This window comes from Arvicola amphibius, chromosome 18, assembly GCF_903992535.2.
Source record: "Arvicola amphibius chromosome 18, mArvAmp1.2, whole genome shotgun sequence".
In the NCBI taxonomy this organism is placed as follows: domain Eukaryota; kingdom Metazoa; phylum Chordata; class Mammalia; order Rodentia; family Cricetidae; genus Arvicola; species Arvicola amphibius.
In genome coordinates this window covers 27,943,749-27,963,448 of record NC_052064.1, presented here as the reverse complement: position 1 = coordinate 27,963,448, position 19,700 = coordinate 27,943,749, and the positions used below count along the sequence as shown (strand labels likewise).

Here is a 19,700-nt window from a genome sequence, read left to right as displayed (position 1 = left end):
ATTTTCAGCCTCTTGTAATATTTATTGTCTCAGTCAGTAGAAAGCATTAGACACTTGGGAAGCTTCAGGACCGTCCCTTGTTTAAAAGTTTCTTGGTACAGGTAGGAGAGACAAAGCGTGTACATGTGTGGGCGCATTCGTGTGTGTGCCTGCGCACGCATGCATGCATGTGTGTAGGTGAGTAATTACCACAGATTTTAATCATTACCAACTTCCATTAATATTGCTGATGAGAAATGTAGATGCGGTTGATGACGCTTTTGCTCCAGACCAGAAGTCCTACCTGACCACAGCCTCTTTTGTAAATGAGGTTTCAGTAGTACCTGGCAATTCTAAGATATTCTTAACACGTTGTATGTGGGCTGCTTTTGAGTTACAACCGCAGAGTTGAGCAGCTGAACAGAAGAAACCTTGCAGCTCACAAAGTAGAAGGGGTTAGCCTGTGACCTTTTGTGTAGGAAACTTGTTGAGCCATGGTATGGACTTAAAAAGTTTATCTCTAAGTATCAGTAGGTAATAAGAATACTTTTTTAAAACAGAGTTTCTGGCCCAGTCTAAACTAAAGTCCCTGAGGGCAGAACCTTGGAACAGGTCCTTTCCAGACAGTTTCCCAATTGTTCCTGTTAGTAGAGCTTGCACAATGAACGGTCCCCTAAAGGCTGTTGAAATCTGGACGCAAGGAGCAATTTAACCCTTCAGAGAACAGACTTCCCTGCATTCCCGGTAATATAAGATGACATGAGAGAGACGGCCGAATCTCTAAACTGTAAAGGAGCCTGCCTAGCAAGTACACCAAGGCGGTGCTCAGCAAGGAAGAAGAGGCCACCAGGCCACCCTGACTTAGGAAGGACTCCAGAGGCTTCTGAACCGAGTCTTTGTAGTGGTGGGGTGGGAGGAGGGAATGAGACAGGGTTTCTCTTAGGAACCAACGCTGGCCTGAATTCACCATCTAGCCTAGGGTGGTTCCAAACTTGTGATCCTCCTGCCTCTGCCTGTCTAGTTCTTGGATCATGCGTGTATAACAGCATCCCCAACTCCCTGAAGCATGTCTCCTAGGTGACACGCTTGGTCCAGGCAACGGCATGTGGCACCAGCAGGCCTGTCTAGACCTGTGAGCCACTGTGACAGCCAAAGCCTAGGGTGCATTTGGAGAAAGGGTCACTATCTGTGAGGGGCCCGCATGCCTCTTTAAAGCATTTGATGGTCAGAGGAACTTTAGGCAGAGGGTAGCAGTGTAACTTTGCACTGTAGAAGTGAATCTTGAAAGACAGGCAGGAAAACGGAGCCAACTGCGGCCGAAGACCCAGAAGATAGGCGCAAAGGGAGCTTATGCAATTTCAAACGCAGCTACGTACTGTGGGCTTTTCCCCAGTGAGAGAAATTCTCCTCTCTTCCTGACCCACAATTTAACGAGAGTGCTTTTGATGGAATAACTCTGAAGGAAAATGTGATATTAAGGTCAATTATCATTTTCCAATGCAACAATCGAAACACATAGTTAAGAAAAAGAACACAGTTCTTCAAGACAGACTTGGTAGGTTTTTTCCCACAAGTGTTTCTTCCTAGCACACACATTTTTCTTTATTATAAAACTAACACATTTTAAGTGATTCATTTTAATAGAATTAGTTTTCTTGGAAATATGCTGTGATTAATGTAACGTTGTTTATCTAAATTTTCCAATTTTTTTTCCTTAGTTGATTTTGTTCTAAAAGACCCCAGAGAAAAAGACGACGACAGCAAAACAACGGAGGTCCCGCCGCACCGCGCCGAGTAAGTGAACAGGTTTCTCTAATAGCGGTCATTCCATCTACTCAACGACGTTCCCATTCTCGTTTGTATTTTCTCACATGCGTGCTTATCGTTTATATATTACACCCATGTACATAGTCTTCTCACAAGTGAGGTTGAGGGCAGTATCAAAAACCAAACCAAACCAACTAATTAACCAACCAACCCAATTAAGAAACCTGCTGCGGAAAGGATTTGATGTGGCTCTCGTGCCTCCGTGGCATGTAGATCAGGCTTCTGGTATGGTAGAGGCATGAACATTTGGTGACAACAAAAACATTTGGGACATTGAGAAAATCAAATATATCCGTAGAATATTTCAGTTTATTTATGGATTAGAATACAGAATATATGGGGGGAAAACACCTGTTACACGTTTTCCTTAAAAGTGGCATTTAGGAGTACAGCTCTTAAATATTAGAAAAATAAAGCATAGATCCTTAAAGATTATTAATGGCTTTCCAAGAACAGCATAAGCTTTGTGTGGGGAAATTCCTGAGGAGGAGTGAGCTGGTTAGGCTAGGTGTGAGAATTTGTTCCCGACTCACAGCCTGGGATACCTGTAGGGAGGAAGTGGAGAAGGGGAAAGAAGGGAAGGAAAGCTTTCCTTTTTGAGCTGAGGTCTGCCGTTTCTAGAGAATGAAAATCCGGGTCCTTTAGCATTCTCAGTCTCATTAGTAGCGGCCTTTAAGATTGGACTCAAGGGAAAGCCGGAGGACCATTTGATTAGGGATTAAAAGAAAAAAAAATCAAGATGAGCAAACTGTAACTCTCAGCAGAGGAGGAGAATGGAGCAAGAAAGTAAAAATAAATCTTGCCCTTCAAATTGCTGTGGAGGTCAGGCATATAGCGGCAACAAGTAGCCATGCGGCAGGGAAAGGAAAGGAACATTCGAGGCAGGGAGCCAGCACACAGAAGGCCGGGCAGACCCGAATAAACTCAGGGTTACCAGTAGTGTGTTGGTGTCGCATTAAGGAAAGAAATCAAAGCATTTCTCCTGGTGTCATCTAACGAAGAATGAGCCCAGATTTGAATTCTCTACTCCACCCTCCCTGTGTTTTCTGCTGTCCTGTCTGTTTGTTGCATGGGTCTGACAAGTGCCTGCCTGAAGACTGTCTTGTGATTCTGTGATTCTGTTTGTCCTTATTTCTGTATGTGTGTCCTGGTGTGCTTGTCTCTACCGAAGGGCTTCCTGGATGCTGTCTTGTGAATCTGCCCCTCCCCTTGTGTGTGCCCTAAATAATGGGCTTTTTCTCTCTCTTTTAGTGAACAGCACAGAAAACATCACATGGGGGAAGTAATGAGCGATATTTTAACAGTTTTACAAGAGATTAAGTCACTGGCTCCAAATGACCCAGATATTACAATATTACATTATTACAGATATCATTATTTATCGAGCAATATCCATATGTTGTTTTCAACATTTTTGGTACTCATTCCATAAAGCTATTATTACTCTACTTTAACCAAATTATTATCATTGTTTATGCATAAACACACATGTATTACTCGGGTCAGGGCATGAAAGAGTATACCATTCAAGACTACCTCTGTCTATCAACTTAGATGTAAATGTTGATTACATGGGAAGTCAAGGTGAGTAAGGCTGGTTGTTTTGTTCTCGTAGAGGGAGGTTAAAGGAACAGACAGAGCACACAGTAGGACAGCAGTCATAAATTCTAAGTGGCCTTGAGGTGTGTTATTAATTCTGACTGTGAGGTCCAACAAAAGCTCCCATCTCTTTGAATGTAAGAGGATTCTGTGTATTTGTCTGTTTTTGTTCTGTTTTGTTTTGTTTCAAAATGTGTTGACTCACAGTTGAATCAACCCCATTTACATTTTTTGTAGTTTGGACTGTCAGCTCTCTGCTCCCCCTAGTGGGCTGCCACAGAGCCCTGATCAAGGCCCATGTAGTGCCCTCCTCTGGAATAGGTGACCCCCGAACTCATTTAGGAACCAGATCAAGGCTCACACTCGCCCCACAGATTTGGCATTTCTGGCCTCTGGCCAGGATAGGACCAAGAATGTTTTTGGTTGGCCAAAGACAGGAATGGAAGTCCCCGTCCTTAAGCTGCCTGCCTCTGTTCTGGCTCCTGTCCCCATCATCTCCCCTCTAAAGAGGTAAACACTAACTGCCAGTTAGGGAGTTGGACACACAACTGAATCTGGCTTCTCTCTGTTACATGGGGTCTTCATGTGTGGCAATTGGGGTGCTCTTCGGTGAGCCCATCTAGGCGACCCCGGGGATTGTATCGGTGGTTTTGTTTCTACAACAATCAGGAATAGGGCCGGGCGGCGGTGGTGCAAGCCTTTAATCCCAGCACTCGGGAGGCAGAGGCAGGCGGATCTCTGTGAGTTCGAGACCAGCCTGGTCTACAAGAGCTAGTTCCAGGACAGGCTCCAAAGCTACAGAGAAACTCTGTCTCGAAAAAAAAAAAAATCAAAAGACAAACAAACAAACAAACAAAAAAAAAAAAAAAAAAAAAAGAATAGGGAAAAAGAGGAAGTCCGGATGGGCATCTGGACAGAGACGTGAGGCAGAAGTAAAGGCAAGAATTACTAACATTACGAACCCTAAGCAGAGATCCAGGAAAAGTTAGAGCAAAAGGCATTTTAAAATATGTGATTTAGAGTCCATTAGAGTCACCTGATGGGCTTATGGGAGTGTCCACCCATTCAGTTCCTCCTTGTGTTTTTTTTCTACAAGGCTGGACTTAACAGTGATGAACCCAGAATCTGCTTTCAGGGTCCCTGGTGGCTGTTGGGTAGCTAGATTCACTGTGTGAGTACCTGCCAGATGACTTCTAAGGATAGAGAGAAGAAATTCAACCATCATTTTTTTTTTAAAGGTTAAAACAACAATGGACTTCCCTCAGCTGTATGGCCTATGAGGAGGTTAGGGAATGTTGAAACTGAGCCAAGGTTCAGTCAAGCAAATGGAATTTGATTGAAATATTTAACACACAAAGCATTTGTGTCAACTGGAAATGTCTAAAGTCAAATGCTTAACCTAAGTATTTAAGTAAAATGGATGATAAAACTTAGAGCCACAAAAGTGGGCATGTTTAAACATACAGAGGCCTGAAAGTACCGTGGATCACCTGATGACCTCACAGCTTCCCGATACCGCTGGTGCAGGCCCCTTTGTGTGGAGCCCGCCTGCTACTGGCTACCACACAGTGCCTAGCTTCTCAAGGGCACTGACTGGGGCTATCGCCAGCTCAGGAGAAAAGCGAAATCACTGTGTGTTGTTCTCCCATGCATTGTCAGAGAGCCAGAAAGCCCAAGCCAGGCACAGTGGCGCACGCCTTTAATCCCAGCATTTGGGAGGCAGAGGCAGGCAGATCTCTGTGAGTTCGAGGCCAGCCTGGTTTAAAGAGTGAGTTCCGGGACAGCAAGGGCTACACAGAGAAACCCTGTCTTGACGAAGCAAAGCAAAAGTAAGTAAATAAATAAATAAATAAATAAATAAATAAAGCCGAAAACTCAAAAGTCCAACTATGGTAAGTAGGAGGCATCTGTTTTCTGAGCAGGAAAGCTGGTCTGTCTTCTGTATGGAAAGGATGGTTTACCCAAGCCATAAGAGTTACAAACTATGTTTTCAGATGAGAATGATAAAGAATGTCTTATTTGTCAATGATGCTTACACATTAGGTGAAGAGAGCAAGGGGGATTTCCATAGGCAAGCTGGACTATATTCTTACAATTTTTTAAATTTATTTTTTAGGACAGGGTTTCACTTTGTAGCCCTGGCTGTCCTGGAACTCACTCTGTAGACCAGGCTGGCCTCAAACTCAGAGATCCGCCTGCCTCTGCGTCCCGAGTGCTGGGATTAAAGGCGTGCGCCACCACTGTCCTGCTATCCTTATCGTTTTTGCAAAATAAAGCAAAACTTTAAATGTTGTGTGTCCTGCCATTAAGGGTCTTCATATACAAAGGCTACCTCATTATCGTTCCACTTGATTATTTTCAGTTATATAAGGACTCAATGGGGTCAAACATCTAGAAGCAAGAATTATGTTAGAGATTTAAATCTGATTTTAATATTATTATCATAATGAAATTATACTCACCGCAGAACATGGTGTATATATGTACTTTGTACCAGCTAGTTTAACTGTCAGTCTAGAATCACCTGGGATGGAAGTGCTGAGAAGGAACCATCTAGATCAGGGTGGCTAACGGGCATGTCTGCGGAGGACTGTCAGAGACACCATTCCTTGACTGGGCCCGAGCTGGTCCTTGTGCTCTTGACTGTGTGTGCTGTGATAGACAGCTGTGTTATGCTGTGACAGACAGCTGTGTGTGCTGTGACAGACAGCTGTGTTGCCTGGGCTGCTGCTGTGGCTTTCCTTCCACCATGGGCTGGACCGGGGAACCCCTTCCTCCCTTAAGTGGCTTTCTAATCAGAGCATTTTTATCACAGCCGCAGATGTGAAGTCGGGGTCTCCATATAGATAGGTTAGCTCACTCTGGTTTCCGTTCGATCACTGCAGGTCATTTATAGACTCACTGGGATCAAAGATTTAGACAACACTTTATGTGAAACATTTAGACCAAATTTCAGGATGATTGTAAAAATTAGGTTATACTAACCACAGAGCATATGTTTTAGAATATAACTGCATGGTTTTTAATTTACAAGAGATCATATCAAAACAAAAATAATTGTTACTCAAAATATATATTTACTGTAAAACAGCAAAAACATAAAAAAAGTTTTGTGGTGCTCAGGATCAAACTCGGTACCTTATTGTGCGAGGCAAGTGCTCTACTACTGAGCCAAGTGCCCAAGCCAGCACCACTGGGATTTTTATAGAGGATAAACTCAGTTTTTCCTTTTTGTTTCCAGAATGGAAGTTTTGCCAAAGCCATGGAGGAGGTCTTTCCTGTCGGCTTGCTGTTACATCAGGGACCACTTGAATGCCATGAACCCGACGATGCTGGCCGTGCTGGACCTGTGGCACAGCACTTTCAGGTGGGTCCTTCCGCCTTTCCCCAGGCTGCATGTGTTCTAGGTTTACTTACGTCCTGTGTTTGAGTGTTCTGTCCACACGTGTGCATGTGCACTGTGTGTGTGGGCCTGGCCCCAGGGGCGGTCGGAGGAAGGTGATGGTTTCCCACGCCTGGAGTCACGGCTGGGAGATGACCTGAGTCTTCAATGGCTCTGAGCCACTGAGGCCTCATCTCCTGCCCTCGCCCTAAAAATTTTTAAAAAGTTATGTTCAATCACATCTGAGCTATGACTTTTACTATTTCAGCTGTAAATTAAAGTTAATTAGAAATATAATGTAAGTATTCAAGCACGGTGTGTAGAAGAGCAAGTGAGCGTTGTCTCCCATCTAACCCACTCCACCTGTCTTCCCATCTAATCTCCATACATGCTTCATCATAGCACGGTTACTAAAAACCCAGAGGCAGATACTGGGGTTCAACCTGAAGGTCAAAAAAGCAAAACAGTCAGCCCCTGGCTCTTACGTCGGCCTCCAGGAATCTCAATATGAGATTGACTGAGAGCTGTCTCCTCCCCTCTTATATTCCTCTCTAGTGCTGGGATTAAAAGCTGCCCAGTTTCTATGGCAAACTAGTATGGCTACTGGAATTAAAGGTGTGTGTCACCACAGGCTGGTCTGTAAGGCTGACTAGGGTGGCTGTTTTACTCTCTGATCTTCAGGCAAGCTTTATTTATTGAAATGCAAATGAAATGTCACTACAGATCTTCTCAGCTAAGGGACTCAGTGTCTATACCTTCAGCGCTCTGGAGAGCTCAGAAACAAGCCAAGTGACATGTCCTGACCCCCCGATGGCCCGTGGGGAGCATGGCCAGCCTCACAGGCCTATCCTGTGAGGTGGGGACAGAACAGCTGCAGACAGGAAAGGCTTGCCAGAGCCGGAAATAAAGGGCTCAAAAACCTTTGTCCTTGCCGGCTGAGGAGGACCACCATGCTGTCTGGGAACTCCAGCTTCTTGTGTCCTCTATTGCAGGCTGGCTGCAAGTCTCAGGGAAGCCCTCCGCAGTATGCTCACAGGGACACAGGCTTCAAAATGTACCAGGACAGCCTCTCCTGAGGCTTCCCAAAACCTGGGCCATCCCCGTATCTGTGGTCACTGGGATGCCACGCTTTCCCTTCCCCCACCCTTGTCTTCTTCCTGCCAACCCAAGCAAGCTTCTCACGGTTGCAGTGGAGTGGACATTTTTGTTCTGAACTTACTCACCCACATACATTTGAAGCCTCCATACATACAGACATCCCACAGACACATACAGTATTTGGGGATTTGTTACAACACTTAAAACCTAAGTCTTTAACAAACATTTTTTTATTTATAAGTGAAGATATATGCTATTTTTCCCCTCATAACTATTTTACAAACATCTCTGTGACTGCACTGGACTTGTCTTTAGGAACCCACGCAGGTCCCAAGGATTTTGGAGGTTCAAGGGATTCTGCAACCTGGGCTCCCTGCTCCTCGGGGCCACCTTCCCCCGGAGAAGGCTTTAGAAGCCAATGCTGCACGCACCAAGCTTTACCACCCTTTCTGTCTTCATTGTTCTGGCTTCAATGAGAAACCAGTCTAAATTATCCACCAAATCCCAATCACTATGTTCTTCCCCTTCACGGTGACACCTTACAGTGTCCTATGGCTGTCGACTCTGAAGAGATATGCTATCTTAAAATCCAGTCATCATTATGGTTTGAGTCTGAAAGGTCACCTCTGAGGCTCCTGTGTTGAAGGCTTGTTCCCAGAGGGGTTGGGTCCTGGGGGCCTCTGAGCTCGGTAGATTAGTCCATTCACGAGTTCACCATCTGGAGGCCCTATTGGGAGATGACAGACACTCAGGAGCTTAGGAGGTGGGACCTAGCTCAAGTGTGAGTCCTAGAGGTATACCCTCAGAGACTGTTTGTGTCCTTAGGCCCTTCCTTCAAAAGCTCTTCCCTCCCTCCCTCCCTCCCTCCCTCCCTCCCTCCCTCCCTCCCTCCCTCCCTCCCTCCCTCCCAACCCCTCCCAGCTGCCTTGACCTTTGCACTTCTGCTTCGCCATAGGCCGCCAAACAACAGAGCCATGAACTGAATCCTTTGAAGCCAGGAGCCCAGATCCACCTTCTTGTCTTGGTTTTCTCTGGCATTTCGTCACAGCAACAGAAAGCTGACAGACACAGAAACATCTCCTGGTCTTGACCATTTAATTTTATAGAGTACAACTTTTGATGATAAATCTAGGACTATAGCATTTGTTTTTGGAATAGGCAGATGAACAAAATCATTAACTACCACAAAAATCTCGATTTAATTGCTGGGGTTTTTTTTGTATCTCTTGCAGGAAATTACGTTTAGTTGACATAGAAGAATTTCACAACCGCCAGGACGCCTTAGAGCTGTCCGCCTTCCAGAACATCGTCATCAGACACATGGAATCTGCCAAGGAGACGCTGCTTAAAACGTAAAGATTTGAGCTCTCGTATGGGAACGTTTGCGTTTAGAGGCATGATTGGTGACGTGTTTCATTTTAACGGCTTTTAGAAATCCAATTCAACAAGTCCTTAACACAGTTCGGTCTAAGAGTTAAATTTGTCCTTAATTACCCTGGCCTGTGACGTGTCCAGAGTGGAGAGAAGGTGATGGGCCCATCCCTGACGGCGGCCCTTCTGTAAACGTGTTGCTAACGTCTCTGCTCTGGGAGCTGGGGACACCAGGCGGAATCGATCATGCCCTAGACATTTCTCCTGACTTCTGCACCAGGCACAGGCTTGACTTTGGGTGAGGGACACAGAAACACTTCAAGGATGACCCAGAAGGAAAAGTATATGGTGTAAAGGAGTTTATAACCTCAGCGGTATTAGGGTTACCAAAACGTAATTAAACACCTGCTTGGATTGGCCCTTCAGAATGGAATAGACAGATACGATAATTAATTATGTAGGTGCCAGACAATGCACCCTGGAACCACTTGGGACGATTGCCTCTACTGTGGTCATTAATTTATTAAAAATAGGACATGAAAATTAGGTCAACTGAATACTAACAAAAGACCCAAAAGTCTGGTCACCCTCATGATTTCTAAAAGTTATCTTGAAATGTATGTTGATCTTTTAAGATTAAATATATGTTTCCTTCAGTAAGTTAAAATAATATTATTTTTAAAAAGTTTTCCTTTTCTTTCATATTATATATAGCTGACAGAAAAATATAAGTAGAGAGGAGATAAGGAAAGAAACTGTTTAATTAAGTGCAGAGAAGAAAGTGATCTCTTCAGGATGGGATACAGATGCACCCCCCGACAGAGAACTCTGGGGACAAACCCCACTGCAGACCTCAGTGAGATGGTGTCACAATAAAGAACAGAGCTCGGACTGTCACGGATTTCTGATAAAAAAACGCAGATTGGTTAGCGGTGTCCCCTGATGCTTTCACACTGGCTCTAAGCACCTTTTGGTGAGCCAGGATGCGTTCATTTCTAAAAGGTGGAAATGAGCGAGAACAGCCCTCTAAACCCCAGGGTGGGGCGTTCTCTCTGTGTCTTGTTGGCCTCTGCCCTCAGCACCGACAGTCTGCCCACCTTCTCGATGCCTCTCTTGATGCTTTTCTAATTCTTTATCCCCACCCCACTTTGTTCCTGACTCTGTTTCTCTCACTGTCCCCTAAAAGGGGGACCTCCCTGGGTCCTCCTTGTTGCCTTTCATCTTAACGCGCGCACGTCAATCCCATCGTTTCTCTGGTCTTCGCTGCTGCAGCACACACCTGTCTCCTGAGCTCTGGGCCCTTACCAAACGTGTGCCCAGTGAATGCAGCTGAATGCCCCGCCTGCATTCGAATCACGTCCTGTTGTAAGCCTTGCTCTCTCTTCCAAGCCTGTCGTTCTTGTCCTGGGCCATTCCTGGAGCACCTGTAAGTCTTAATGGCTTTAAAGATCCCTTTGCTCACCAATCTCTGTCCACTCTGATCCTAGCAGGGTGCTGTGGTTTTGAGATTTTTTCTTTACTGACCGCAAAACTCAACACTGTTCTCATGACAGCTCTGTGTCTTATATGCATTCACAAGGTTGTGCAGCCATCGCCACTAATTCTGGGTTTCCTTTGGCCCCAAGGAAACTCCTCCTCCCTCTGGAGACATTTTTCAAGCTCCTTCCCACAGGCTCTGCTAATCACTGCTCACAACTCTGTCCCGGGGGACTTCCCTGTTTGGGAAACTACAATTCAGCAGAACGACCTAGTATATGGTCATTTCTTTCCAGTTTCTCAGAGGAAGTATGTTTTCCAGGCTCACTCATGGTATAGCCTTGTGCTGGTTGCGGTTTGTCAGCTCCATACAAACCAGTGACAGAGAAGAGAGAGCCTCAAATGAGGGCTCCATCATCCTGGGCTGTGGGCGTGTCTGCTTCATATTTCCCGGTGGTGTCTTTAACTTGTCTAGCTTGCTCTCTCTCTCTCTCTCTCTCTCTCTCTCTCTCTCTCTCTCTCTCTCTCTCTCTCTCTCTCTCTCTCTGTTTTATGGTTTTTGGTTTTCGAGACAGGGTTTCTCTGTAGCTTTGGAGCCTTTCCTGGAACTAGCTCTTGTAGACCGGACTGGCCTTGAACTCACAGAGCTCCGCCTGCCTCTGCCTCCTAAGTGCCAGGAATTAAAGGCACGTGCCGCCACCACCCAGCTTGTTTTTTTTTTTCAAATCACTTTGACATTTGCTGACTTTATGTTCTCCGTTTCATTTGTATTGCTTCTTCCCTTCTTGTCTTGAGTTTAGTTTGCTCTTCTATTTTTAATATCTAGTGGATATTATAATGTCTTGTTTTTTAATGTGGTTGTTTAGAACTAAAAATTCCCTCTGTTCATTGACTTCTGTTCTTCCCTCAGTTTTAGAATACAATAATTTCATATTCGTTCATCCTAAATATTTACATTCATATTATCTTATCTCCACATACTTGTGAATCTCCAAGTGTCATGTCATTGATCTCTAATTTTGAAGTTCAATCCGTTTGTATTTATTGAGGCCTATTTTATGACTACCATCGATTTAGATGTTTGTCTTTTTTAGAAGCATCTTCTCTGTCCATTTAATTCTTGATTCTCATTGCTTCTACCATTGGCAGGCCCATATTTACTGCACGTTCATGCACACATGTTCATATGTACATGCAGACAATCATGTGTGTTGTCATGACAACACACACACATACACACACACACACACACACACACACTCTTGCATGTGAAAGCCAGAAGACAACCTCAGATGTTGTACGTAGGCGTCTACACCTTGTTTTTTGAGACAGGCTTTCTCATTGGCTGAGGCTTGTGGGTTTGACTTCAGAAGGCTTGTCAGGATCCTCCAGCCTCTGCCTGGAGACACTGGGTGCCTCATGCTTGCCAGCTGAGTTGTCTCCCTAGCTGACGGTGAGCTACCATTTAGACGGACCACTGCAAACTCTCAATGGCATCTCTATTCCTTGGCTGTGTAAACATCCTTCTTCAGACTCTTCCTGTGAACCTTTTTTTTTAGCATTTCCTATCCACTGACAAATAATAAATACAAATTCTTAATCTGTCTTTGAAAGCTTGCAGCGTGACCCTTAACTCGGGTCCTCTCTCTGAGCATGCTTTCTTTCACCTTGGTCCTCCAGAAACACGTGATGGATTCTTTTAGTTCTTATCCAGTTTCTACTTCAGGTACTTCTGTTAGGACTCTGTAATTACTATCTTTGCTGTGAAACCTTTCTCCAGACTGCAAGGTAAATGCCCGTCTGTCCTTTGACTTCCTCGCTCAGTTTTCACGGTGAACTCACTACTCCCATCGTTATGAAAGAAAGGATGTTGTAACTTAATTTTTCTATGCCTCTTCTAACACTGTTCCTAGGACATAAGAGTACTCATGGTGCATATTGTTAAAGAGACAACAATTTTATTTAAAACTTAGACTTCTTCTGTCCAAACACTCTGGTCGTTCTTATCGACTATTGTTTAAGGTTTATCATCCCTCGTGACAGAAAGTAGAAGCATTCCTAGATCTTGCTGTGTTGACGGGGATTTCAGAAGCTGAAAATGTCAGCGGCTTTCAGCATGAGGAACCTAGACATGAAATTGCCCTACTATTCTTTTATTGCAAGGACACGTGCGCCTTTGAAACTTCATTTTACATCCGTCATTATTTTCCGTATCTCACACTAAGGGAAACTGGGAAAATAAAATCCATGCTGTTTTTGATTTGTGCCTTGTTTTTGCAGTTAATTGGGAAGCGGTAGCTTGGCATGTCATGTGGGTTTAACTTGGTATAAGCTAGCTTCTTGCTGGATCGGTTACTGCTCTGTAGCTTTAAAATAACAGTCCACGGAGATCATTTAACAGTCTGAAAAGAAGTGTCCAATAAGGTTAGCGCTCATATTTCTTTAAAACCTGCAGGAGCCATAATTGCAGGGTTAGATTTATGTCTTACAGCACCGTATCATTGAGTCGTTTAATGATTTAACATTTCTCCTAGAAGTGAAGTGCTCTAGCGCTTAGGTCTCAGAGCGTGGGTAATGACACTTAGCAGTGCGCCTCTCTTTGAAGACCTTTGGGTGTCTAGAACTTACTGTTAACCCTTAATGTGAATGGGGTGATTCAATGAGGGTGTCGACTTCGAAACGCCTTTTGTCCTTTCCAGGTGGTTTCCGGAAGTGCAGAATATCTATTACCAAGGCAATAGAAAAAAGCAGCTGCCAACTGGTGACAGCAGCGCCAGACTGGAGTCCTTTTTCAACTGCGCCGCGACGCTTATGACCCTGCAGCTGCAGGACCTCACTCTCATCTCCATGCAAGACTTTACGAACCTCATCGCCCAACCCCAGGTGAGGACGGCTCAGCTAAGCGGCCAAGCCTTCCACAGCGGGTTCTTCATCCTTTCAGAGAGGAAACGGGCACAAGATACCTTTTCCAACGAGACAGCAGCGAGTATATCCTCAGACCCGGTACACTCGCATGCTGGAAGGTTAGGTCAGCCTGCGCAGTCTGGATAAGGTCATCGTCACAGTGCGGAGGGTTTGGGTAAATCTCCTGGGGAAGATTGTGTTGTGAAGGCGTAGGTAGGGCTTGCATGGGGAGTCCCTTTTTTTCGTCTGGAAGGAGACTGTACCGTCCACTGTGAGCAAGGCCTTGGAATCAGAAGGTGCTTCTCCTCTGGTTAACCTCTAGCTCCAACCAGACTCAGTTCCAACCAGTCAGGATGGCTGCCGCTCTGGCTGTCGTTCTAGTAGGATCCGTTCTGGTTTAAGTTTCTCAGTTACAAGAGGAAGTATGTTCTGTGATTCATAGCAATTGATCTCTGTGTCCCCATGTATACCTATAGCCCTTTTATTTATTTTTCATAGGAATCTGTTAGAGCTTTTGAACATCCAGGTTTCATCATGAGGCTGATTCTTGATAATAACACCATTAAGTTTGAACCTGAGTTTAATGACTACATAGATATTCTCGTAAATGTTTACGAAGTCATGATCAAGGCTGTCAGCTTTGTGCCAAGAGTGGAGACAAAACTGTATTCCAAGTGGGTAAGTAACGCCTGAGCTTGCATGATACCGCTCTGCTTCACAGAATGGGAAAGCTAAGACACTGGCTTACAGTAAAGCTGGGGGCTGGAGAGACGGTCCAGCAGTTTGAGCCCAGGTCTCCGGAGGACCAGCGTTAGATTCCCAGCACCTATATGGTTGCTTACAAGCATCTCTAACTGCAATTCCAGGGGATCCCTTGCCCCCTTCTTTGTCCTCTGTCTCTGCATGCACACGGGGCATAGACATAATCCAGGCAAAGCACTCACGCATATAACATTAAAAAATAGAAAAGCTGTGTTCAAAAATCATTTTCCACTAGCTTCTTTTTATGAAGTATACACACTTTCCTAGCCCAGTCCTCCACTGGCCATAGCATAAACTTTCTGAGGGGCAGGAAGTCAAGCCGTGATGGGGTTTGAATAGCTGGTGAGTACTGGCTGTATGTCTCATGTTTTCTGCCAGTAGCAAGCTCCTGCCTCCGTCCTTACAGATCCTGCCTCCACATTTCCTTGGTGGTCACCGCAGTTTAGCCCACGACACAGATGTGCCCAGCGAGTTAGTCACACGTGAGGTTTCCAGGTCTCAGAGCCCCAGTCAGTAGCTCTCTGCTTCCGTTTCCATGTGTGGAAAAGCTTACCCATATCTCACGGATGCAAAGAGTACAGGCGGATACTGGTGTTAGGGCTTCAGTGGCTTCGGAGTCAGCCTGCGTAGTTACAGGCCTTCTCAAGGAAGGGAGCATCCCTACCCAGCAAGTTCTCCCCATCACACCTCACTTCAGGGCTCGATTCCCATCTTAGCTTCTAGCCTGAGATTTGAGGTGATTTGATTTATGAGAGAGAGAGTGTGTGTTACTAGTTTTCTGTATATTCCTAAATGATTTCTTTTTATGTCCTGTATGTGCTTACCTAAGTAGAGACATACGTAACTCATGATTTGGCTTTGTGCTAGCTAATTTAACAACAACTTGACACAAGGTATAGTCCTCCGAGGGGAGGGAGCCTCAGTGGAGAAAACGCCTCCCTAAGGTCAGTCTAGAGGACATTTTCTTAATTAGTGATTAATGGTGGCATCCCTGGACCGGTAATCCTGGGTTCTTTCCATAAGAAAGCAGACTGAGCAAGCCACAAGCCAGTAAGGGGCACTCCTCCAACGCCTCCACATCAGCTCCTTTCTCCAGGTTCCTGTCCTGCTTGGGTTCATCCCCAAGTTGCTTTTGGTCCTGGTGTTTCATCGCAGATATAGAAATTTAGATTACTTAGCATTTTGATTACAAAAGTGTGCACTGGCTGCTCTCTTCTAACAAAAAACAGAAAGGGAACGGATCTGAGTGGATAAGGAGGTGGGGAGGGACTGAGAGGAGCAGAGGCAGGGGAAACTGTATTCGAATTACATTGTGTGAGAGAAATATCTATGTTTAATAAAAGGGGGAAAGGAGTTTTAAAAAGAAAGTATGCATTGGGAGGACAATGCTCCCTTCATGGAGTGGGTTTCCTATTATTTTGTTTTCTAGGAGATTTATTCTTTGTACAAGCAGATTTGGGCATTTTTATGGTCCTTTCTACTTATTAAGATTTTTTTTTTGTCTTTACACATACTAATTCTTTTTCTTCCTGAATTTAAGAATTCCACTGCCTGTGTTCTTGACCTGTGTGATTCTGTTGGTGGTGAAATTCCACCCATGGCGGCTAATTCCTTTGGGTCTTTCCCTTAGTTACCGTGCGGTAGAGATAAGAACTTTACTTGTGAAGTTTTTGTGGCTGTTGTTTAAGCCGGCTTCCTAGGGATTCTGCAGTCATCTGAAAGCTCTGGAAAGCTCAGCTTTGACTGAATTATTTTTGACCTAATGATGTTTTGAACTTACCAGCTGTGCACTTATCCGAGTCAGAGAAGAGAATTCTGGCCATGGCCTGTTAGGACAACTGTTTCCCTCTCACCGGCAAAGGACCGAAGTCTTCCTCGCTCCTCCACCCCAGTCGAGGATTCCATCTCCTTTTAGTGTTGTCGTGGTCCTGGGAGTCCTCATTCGTTAATGGCATGTGCGGGTGTGAATGACTGTTCCACCTTGCTCTGCTTGGAGGCTTTGTCTTCTGCTGTCAGACCCCGCCCCCCAACCCCTTCCTTGCTGGGGAGTCAGAGCCTGGCTCACCCACAAAGATGACTGAAGCCTGCAGGCGGCCGCGCACCTGTGGCTTTTCTAAATCGAGTTTCCCTCATCTTGGCCCCATAGACTCTTTTATTAAACATAGTTAATAAGATAAGAATGACCAAGCTCTAAGTACTGATTATAATTTACCCAAATGAATTCTGCTGCTATGACTTTCCGGTTGTAAAACATGGCTCCTCCCTTCCTGGGGTCTCAGGTGAAGAGGATACATGTGAGTTTAAATTAGAATGAAGATATATAATTTAGACGTTTGCTCCGACATCAGATTGTGAGAGGTAAGATTTCCATGGGGCATGGTATGTGGAGTAATGGCTTTGTCAACCTTACCTGGTCACATTTTAAAGATAAAAATTCTGGGGTTCATCATGATCACTACCCTTAGATGTCTCTAGGTGATTTGGGGACCAGTCTGATCTGAAAATAAGCTGTAAGAGTACTTGGAATAAAATAATCACACAGAGTCTCGATAACCTTTGGCAGTAAATGTCGAAGCAGATTCATGTTGATCTTCCGTATTATATTCAATAGGAATGGAAAGTAGATTAAGGCACACTTTTATTTCCCAGGGAAGGCAAGCCTGGTATGGGCTAATGCGCCACGAGTCCAAGCTCATAACTGTCTCATGATCTAATCTGATGTCTTTGAACACCCAGGGTGTCATGCAGAGTATCACTAATTAAATTTAATATTAGAAACTTTCTAAGGTGCTTCTCGAGTCCGAGAATCCAATTAATCCTAGAAAGATAGCTCCATTTTAGACATTAGATAAGCTGCTAAGAGTGTGTGAGCCAGTCTACAGTGAGCAAAAGTGTGTGAGCCATTCTCAATGAGTAGTAATGACCTTTACACAAGAAGCCATAAATCCACACTGCACACAGCTCGTCGTGTGGACCTCAGTATCCTAAAAGCTGTTCTGTAGAAGAGACAACACCAAGTGTCAGCCGAGTCCAGGAATGAGGGTTCTGTAGAGGCAGCAGCATTTGGTAGTGTGTCCCTGGGAGCCATCTGGCTTAAGACAGATGATCTCCTGAAGTGCCCACTAGGGGGCGCAGTAGGAAAATAGTCACTGGATTTCTAAATCAGGGCTGTCAATGTCAACATCATAGAATACCCACCACAGACTATGATTTCTGTTCATTACAAGTTTAAAATCCCTCCCTCCAGATGTCAGAGCACGGATGTTTCCAAGAGTGACCGTGCACATTAGAAACCACCTTAATGCTCATATCTCATTTGCAAGGGGAAGGGGTCAAGCCATTGAGATTTACATGCTCATTTGAAGTTGTTGTCTCACACACCCTTGCTCAGTGTTACCCTAACCGTGGCAGCAGACCACTTGGTGACCAAAGATCAACATTAACGGTCACTAGCAAGTGGCCATCTTCCCCTCTGCCACATGAGCATGTTCTGCCCCTGTGGAGTGCGAAGATGGGACCCACGGAGCATTTGACTTTTAAAAGTGCAGGCCAAGTTGAGAAAAAAAAATATGACCAAGAAAAGAAAAACGCAAAAAAAAAAAAAAAAGTGCAGGCCAAGGCCAGCCTTAGAGTTAGCACAGCTACTTGTGGGCTCTGCTGCTCTGTGTCCTAGGTCTTATTTTGCACCTACTTTCAAATGGCTATCCTCTCAACCACGCTGAAAAGAAAACACAAACAGCTAATATTTTAAGGAAAATGAAAAGTACACAGAATCTCCCTCTCCCTCTCCCTCTCCCTCTCCCTCTCCCTCTCCCTCTCCCTCTCCCTCTCCCGCTCCCGCTCCCTCTCCCTCTCCCTCTCCCTCTCCCTCTCCCTCTCCCTCTCCCTCTCCCTCTCCCTCTCCCTCTCCCTCTCTCGGGCATGCGCGTGCTCTTAGGGTTAGATTGAATGCATTTCTGTAGACTAGAGACTGGTAAATCACAGATACCTACGAACAAAGAAGACAATACAATAAGACGGACACTTTCACAGAGGTGACGGGGCTAGTTTAACTAAAGATACTTGAAGTGACATTGTCCTCCTCCTTCGGTTAGGAAAGCAAATCCAAGCCAACAACCCTGAAGCCCATAATTCTGAATGAGATTGTCAACGCTCACAAAGAGAAGATTAAGGAGGTGGTGCAGAGAGAGAGCGTGGCGCCCACCGAGCACCTCAAATTGTACGACAAGTACCAGTTCTTGGTCACCAAGAAAGCCGAGCAAGACGTGGACCAGTTCCTGTCCCAAAATCAGAATTACGAGAAACTAATAGAGGAGATCCGCAAATATCAAAAGCTAATCGAAGAGATTCAGTACACGTCTCGAAAGGTAAATGGCCCTTTCCTGGACGACTCCCCCCTGAATCCAACGGTCTCTATTAATGTCCAACATTAGAACCCACAGTGAAAACCACAGAGCTGGTGACACACGCCATGCTCGGCCGGGACACACAGTTCTTGTGCCCGAATGCCTGTGTCGCCAGCCCCACACGCGGCCCAATGTCCTATGCAGCACCTCCTCCCATTTCCCAGAACCTGACTTTTAAGTTGCGTGTTGACAAGTCATTTGGAAGCTACAGCACTGATACCAAAATGTGCTCGCGTCCGTTACTAAGGATACTAGGAATTTCAACATTCTATCTTAGCCTTTTTTTTTTATCAAAAACATTTTTTCTTCAAATTCTCTACCATGCCCATGTATTATTTTTAAAAACAGAACAAAGTATTTGAAACCCATCTTGCTGCTGAATGTGATGCTATCCACCTGTAATGCCAGCACTGGGCAGGCCGGAGGGCCACACTTCATGTTCAGATAGTCGCCGGGCGGTGGTGGCGCACGCCTTTAATCCCAGCACTCGGGAGGCAGAGGCAGACGGATCTCTGTGAGTTCGAGGCCAGCCTGGTCTACAAGAGCTAGTTCCAGGACAGGCTCCAAAGCCACAGAGAAACTCTGTCTCGAAAAACAAAACAAAAAAAAAAAAAGAAGAATTCATGTTCAGATAGTCGGACTATAGTGCAAGACAGTGTCAACAAACAAACAAAACAAAACAAAATGAAGACGAATGAAGTCAATTTTTATCTGTTTAGCAATAGCCTAGTTTCTTAAGCTGTTAAAAATCTGTTCTTCTTCTTCTGGGTTCTGAGGTAACAAACTTCCAGCATATTTATCTCCTTACAAGATAGCTGTAAATACAAAGAGCAGGGGGTAGGTACCAGAAACTCACCCATGTCCACGTGTGAATTTGCTGATGTCTTCTGTTGTTT

The 19,700-nt window shown here is 44.9% G+C and overlaps 1 protein-coding gene across 1 annotated transcript in view; it reads left to right on the top strand.

Annotated features, from left to right (window-relative positions):
- Dnah7 (dynein axonemal heavy chain 7) overlaps positions 1-19,700 on the top strand; it is a 218,972-nt gene that overhangs the window by 18,712 nt on the left and 180,560 nt on the right. The window contains exons 8-13 of the mRNA XM_038315400.1: positions 1,698-1,773; positions 6,647-6,772; positions 9,118-9,237; positions 13,432-13,615; positions 14,135-14,314; positions 18,493-18,765. Coding sequence (XP_038171328.1) covers positions 1,698-1,773; positions 6,647-6,772; positions 9,118-9,237; positions 13,432-13,615; positions 14,135-14,314; positions 18,493-18,765 — 959 coding nt within the window. The remainder of the gene's footprint in view (positions 1-1,697; positions 1,774-6,646; positions 6,773-9,117; positions 9,238-13,431; positions 13,616-14,134; positions 14,315-18,492; positions 18,766-19,700) is intronic.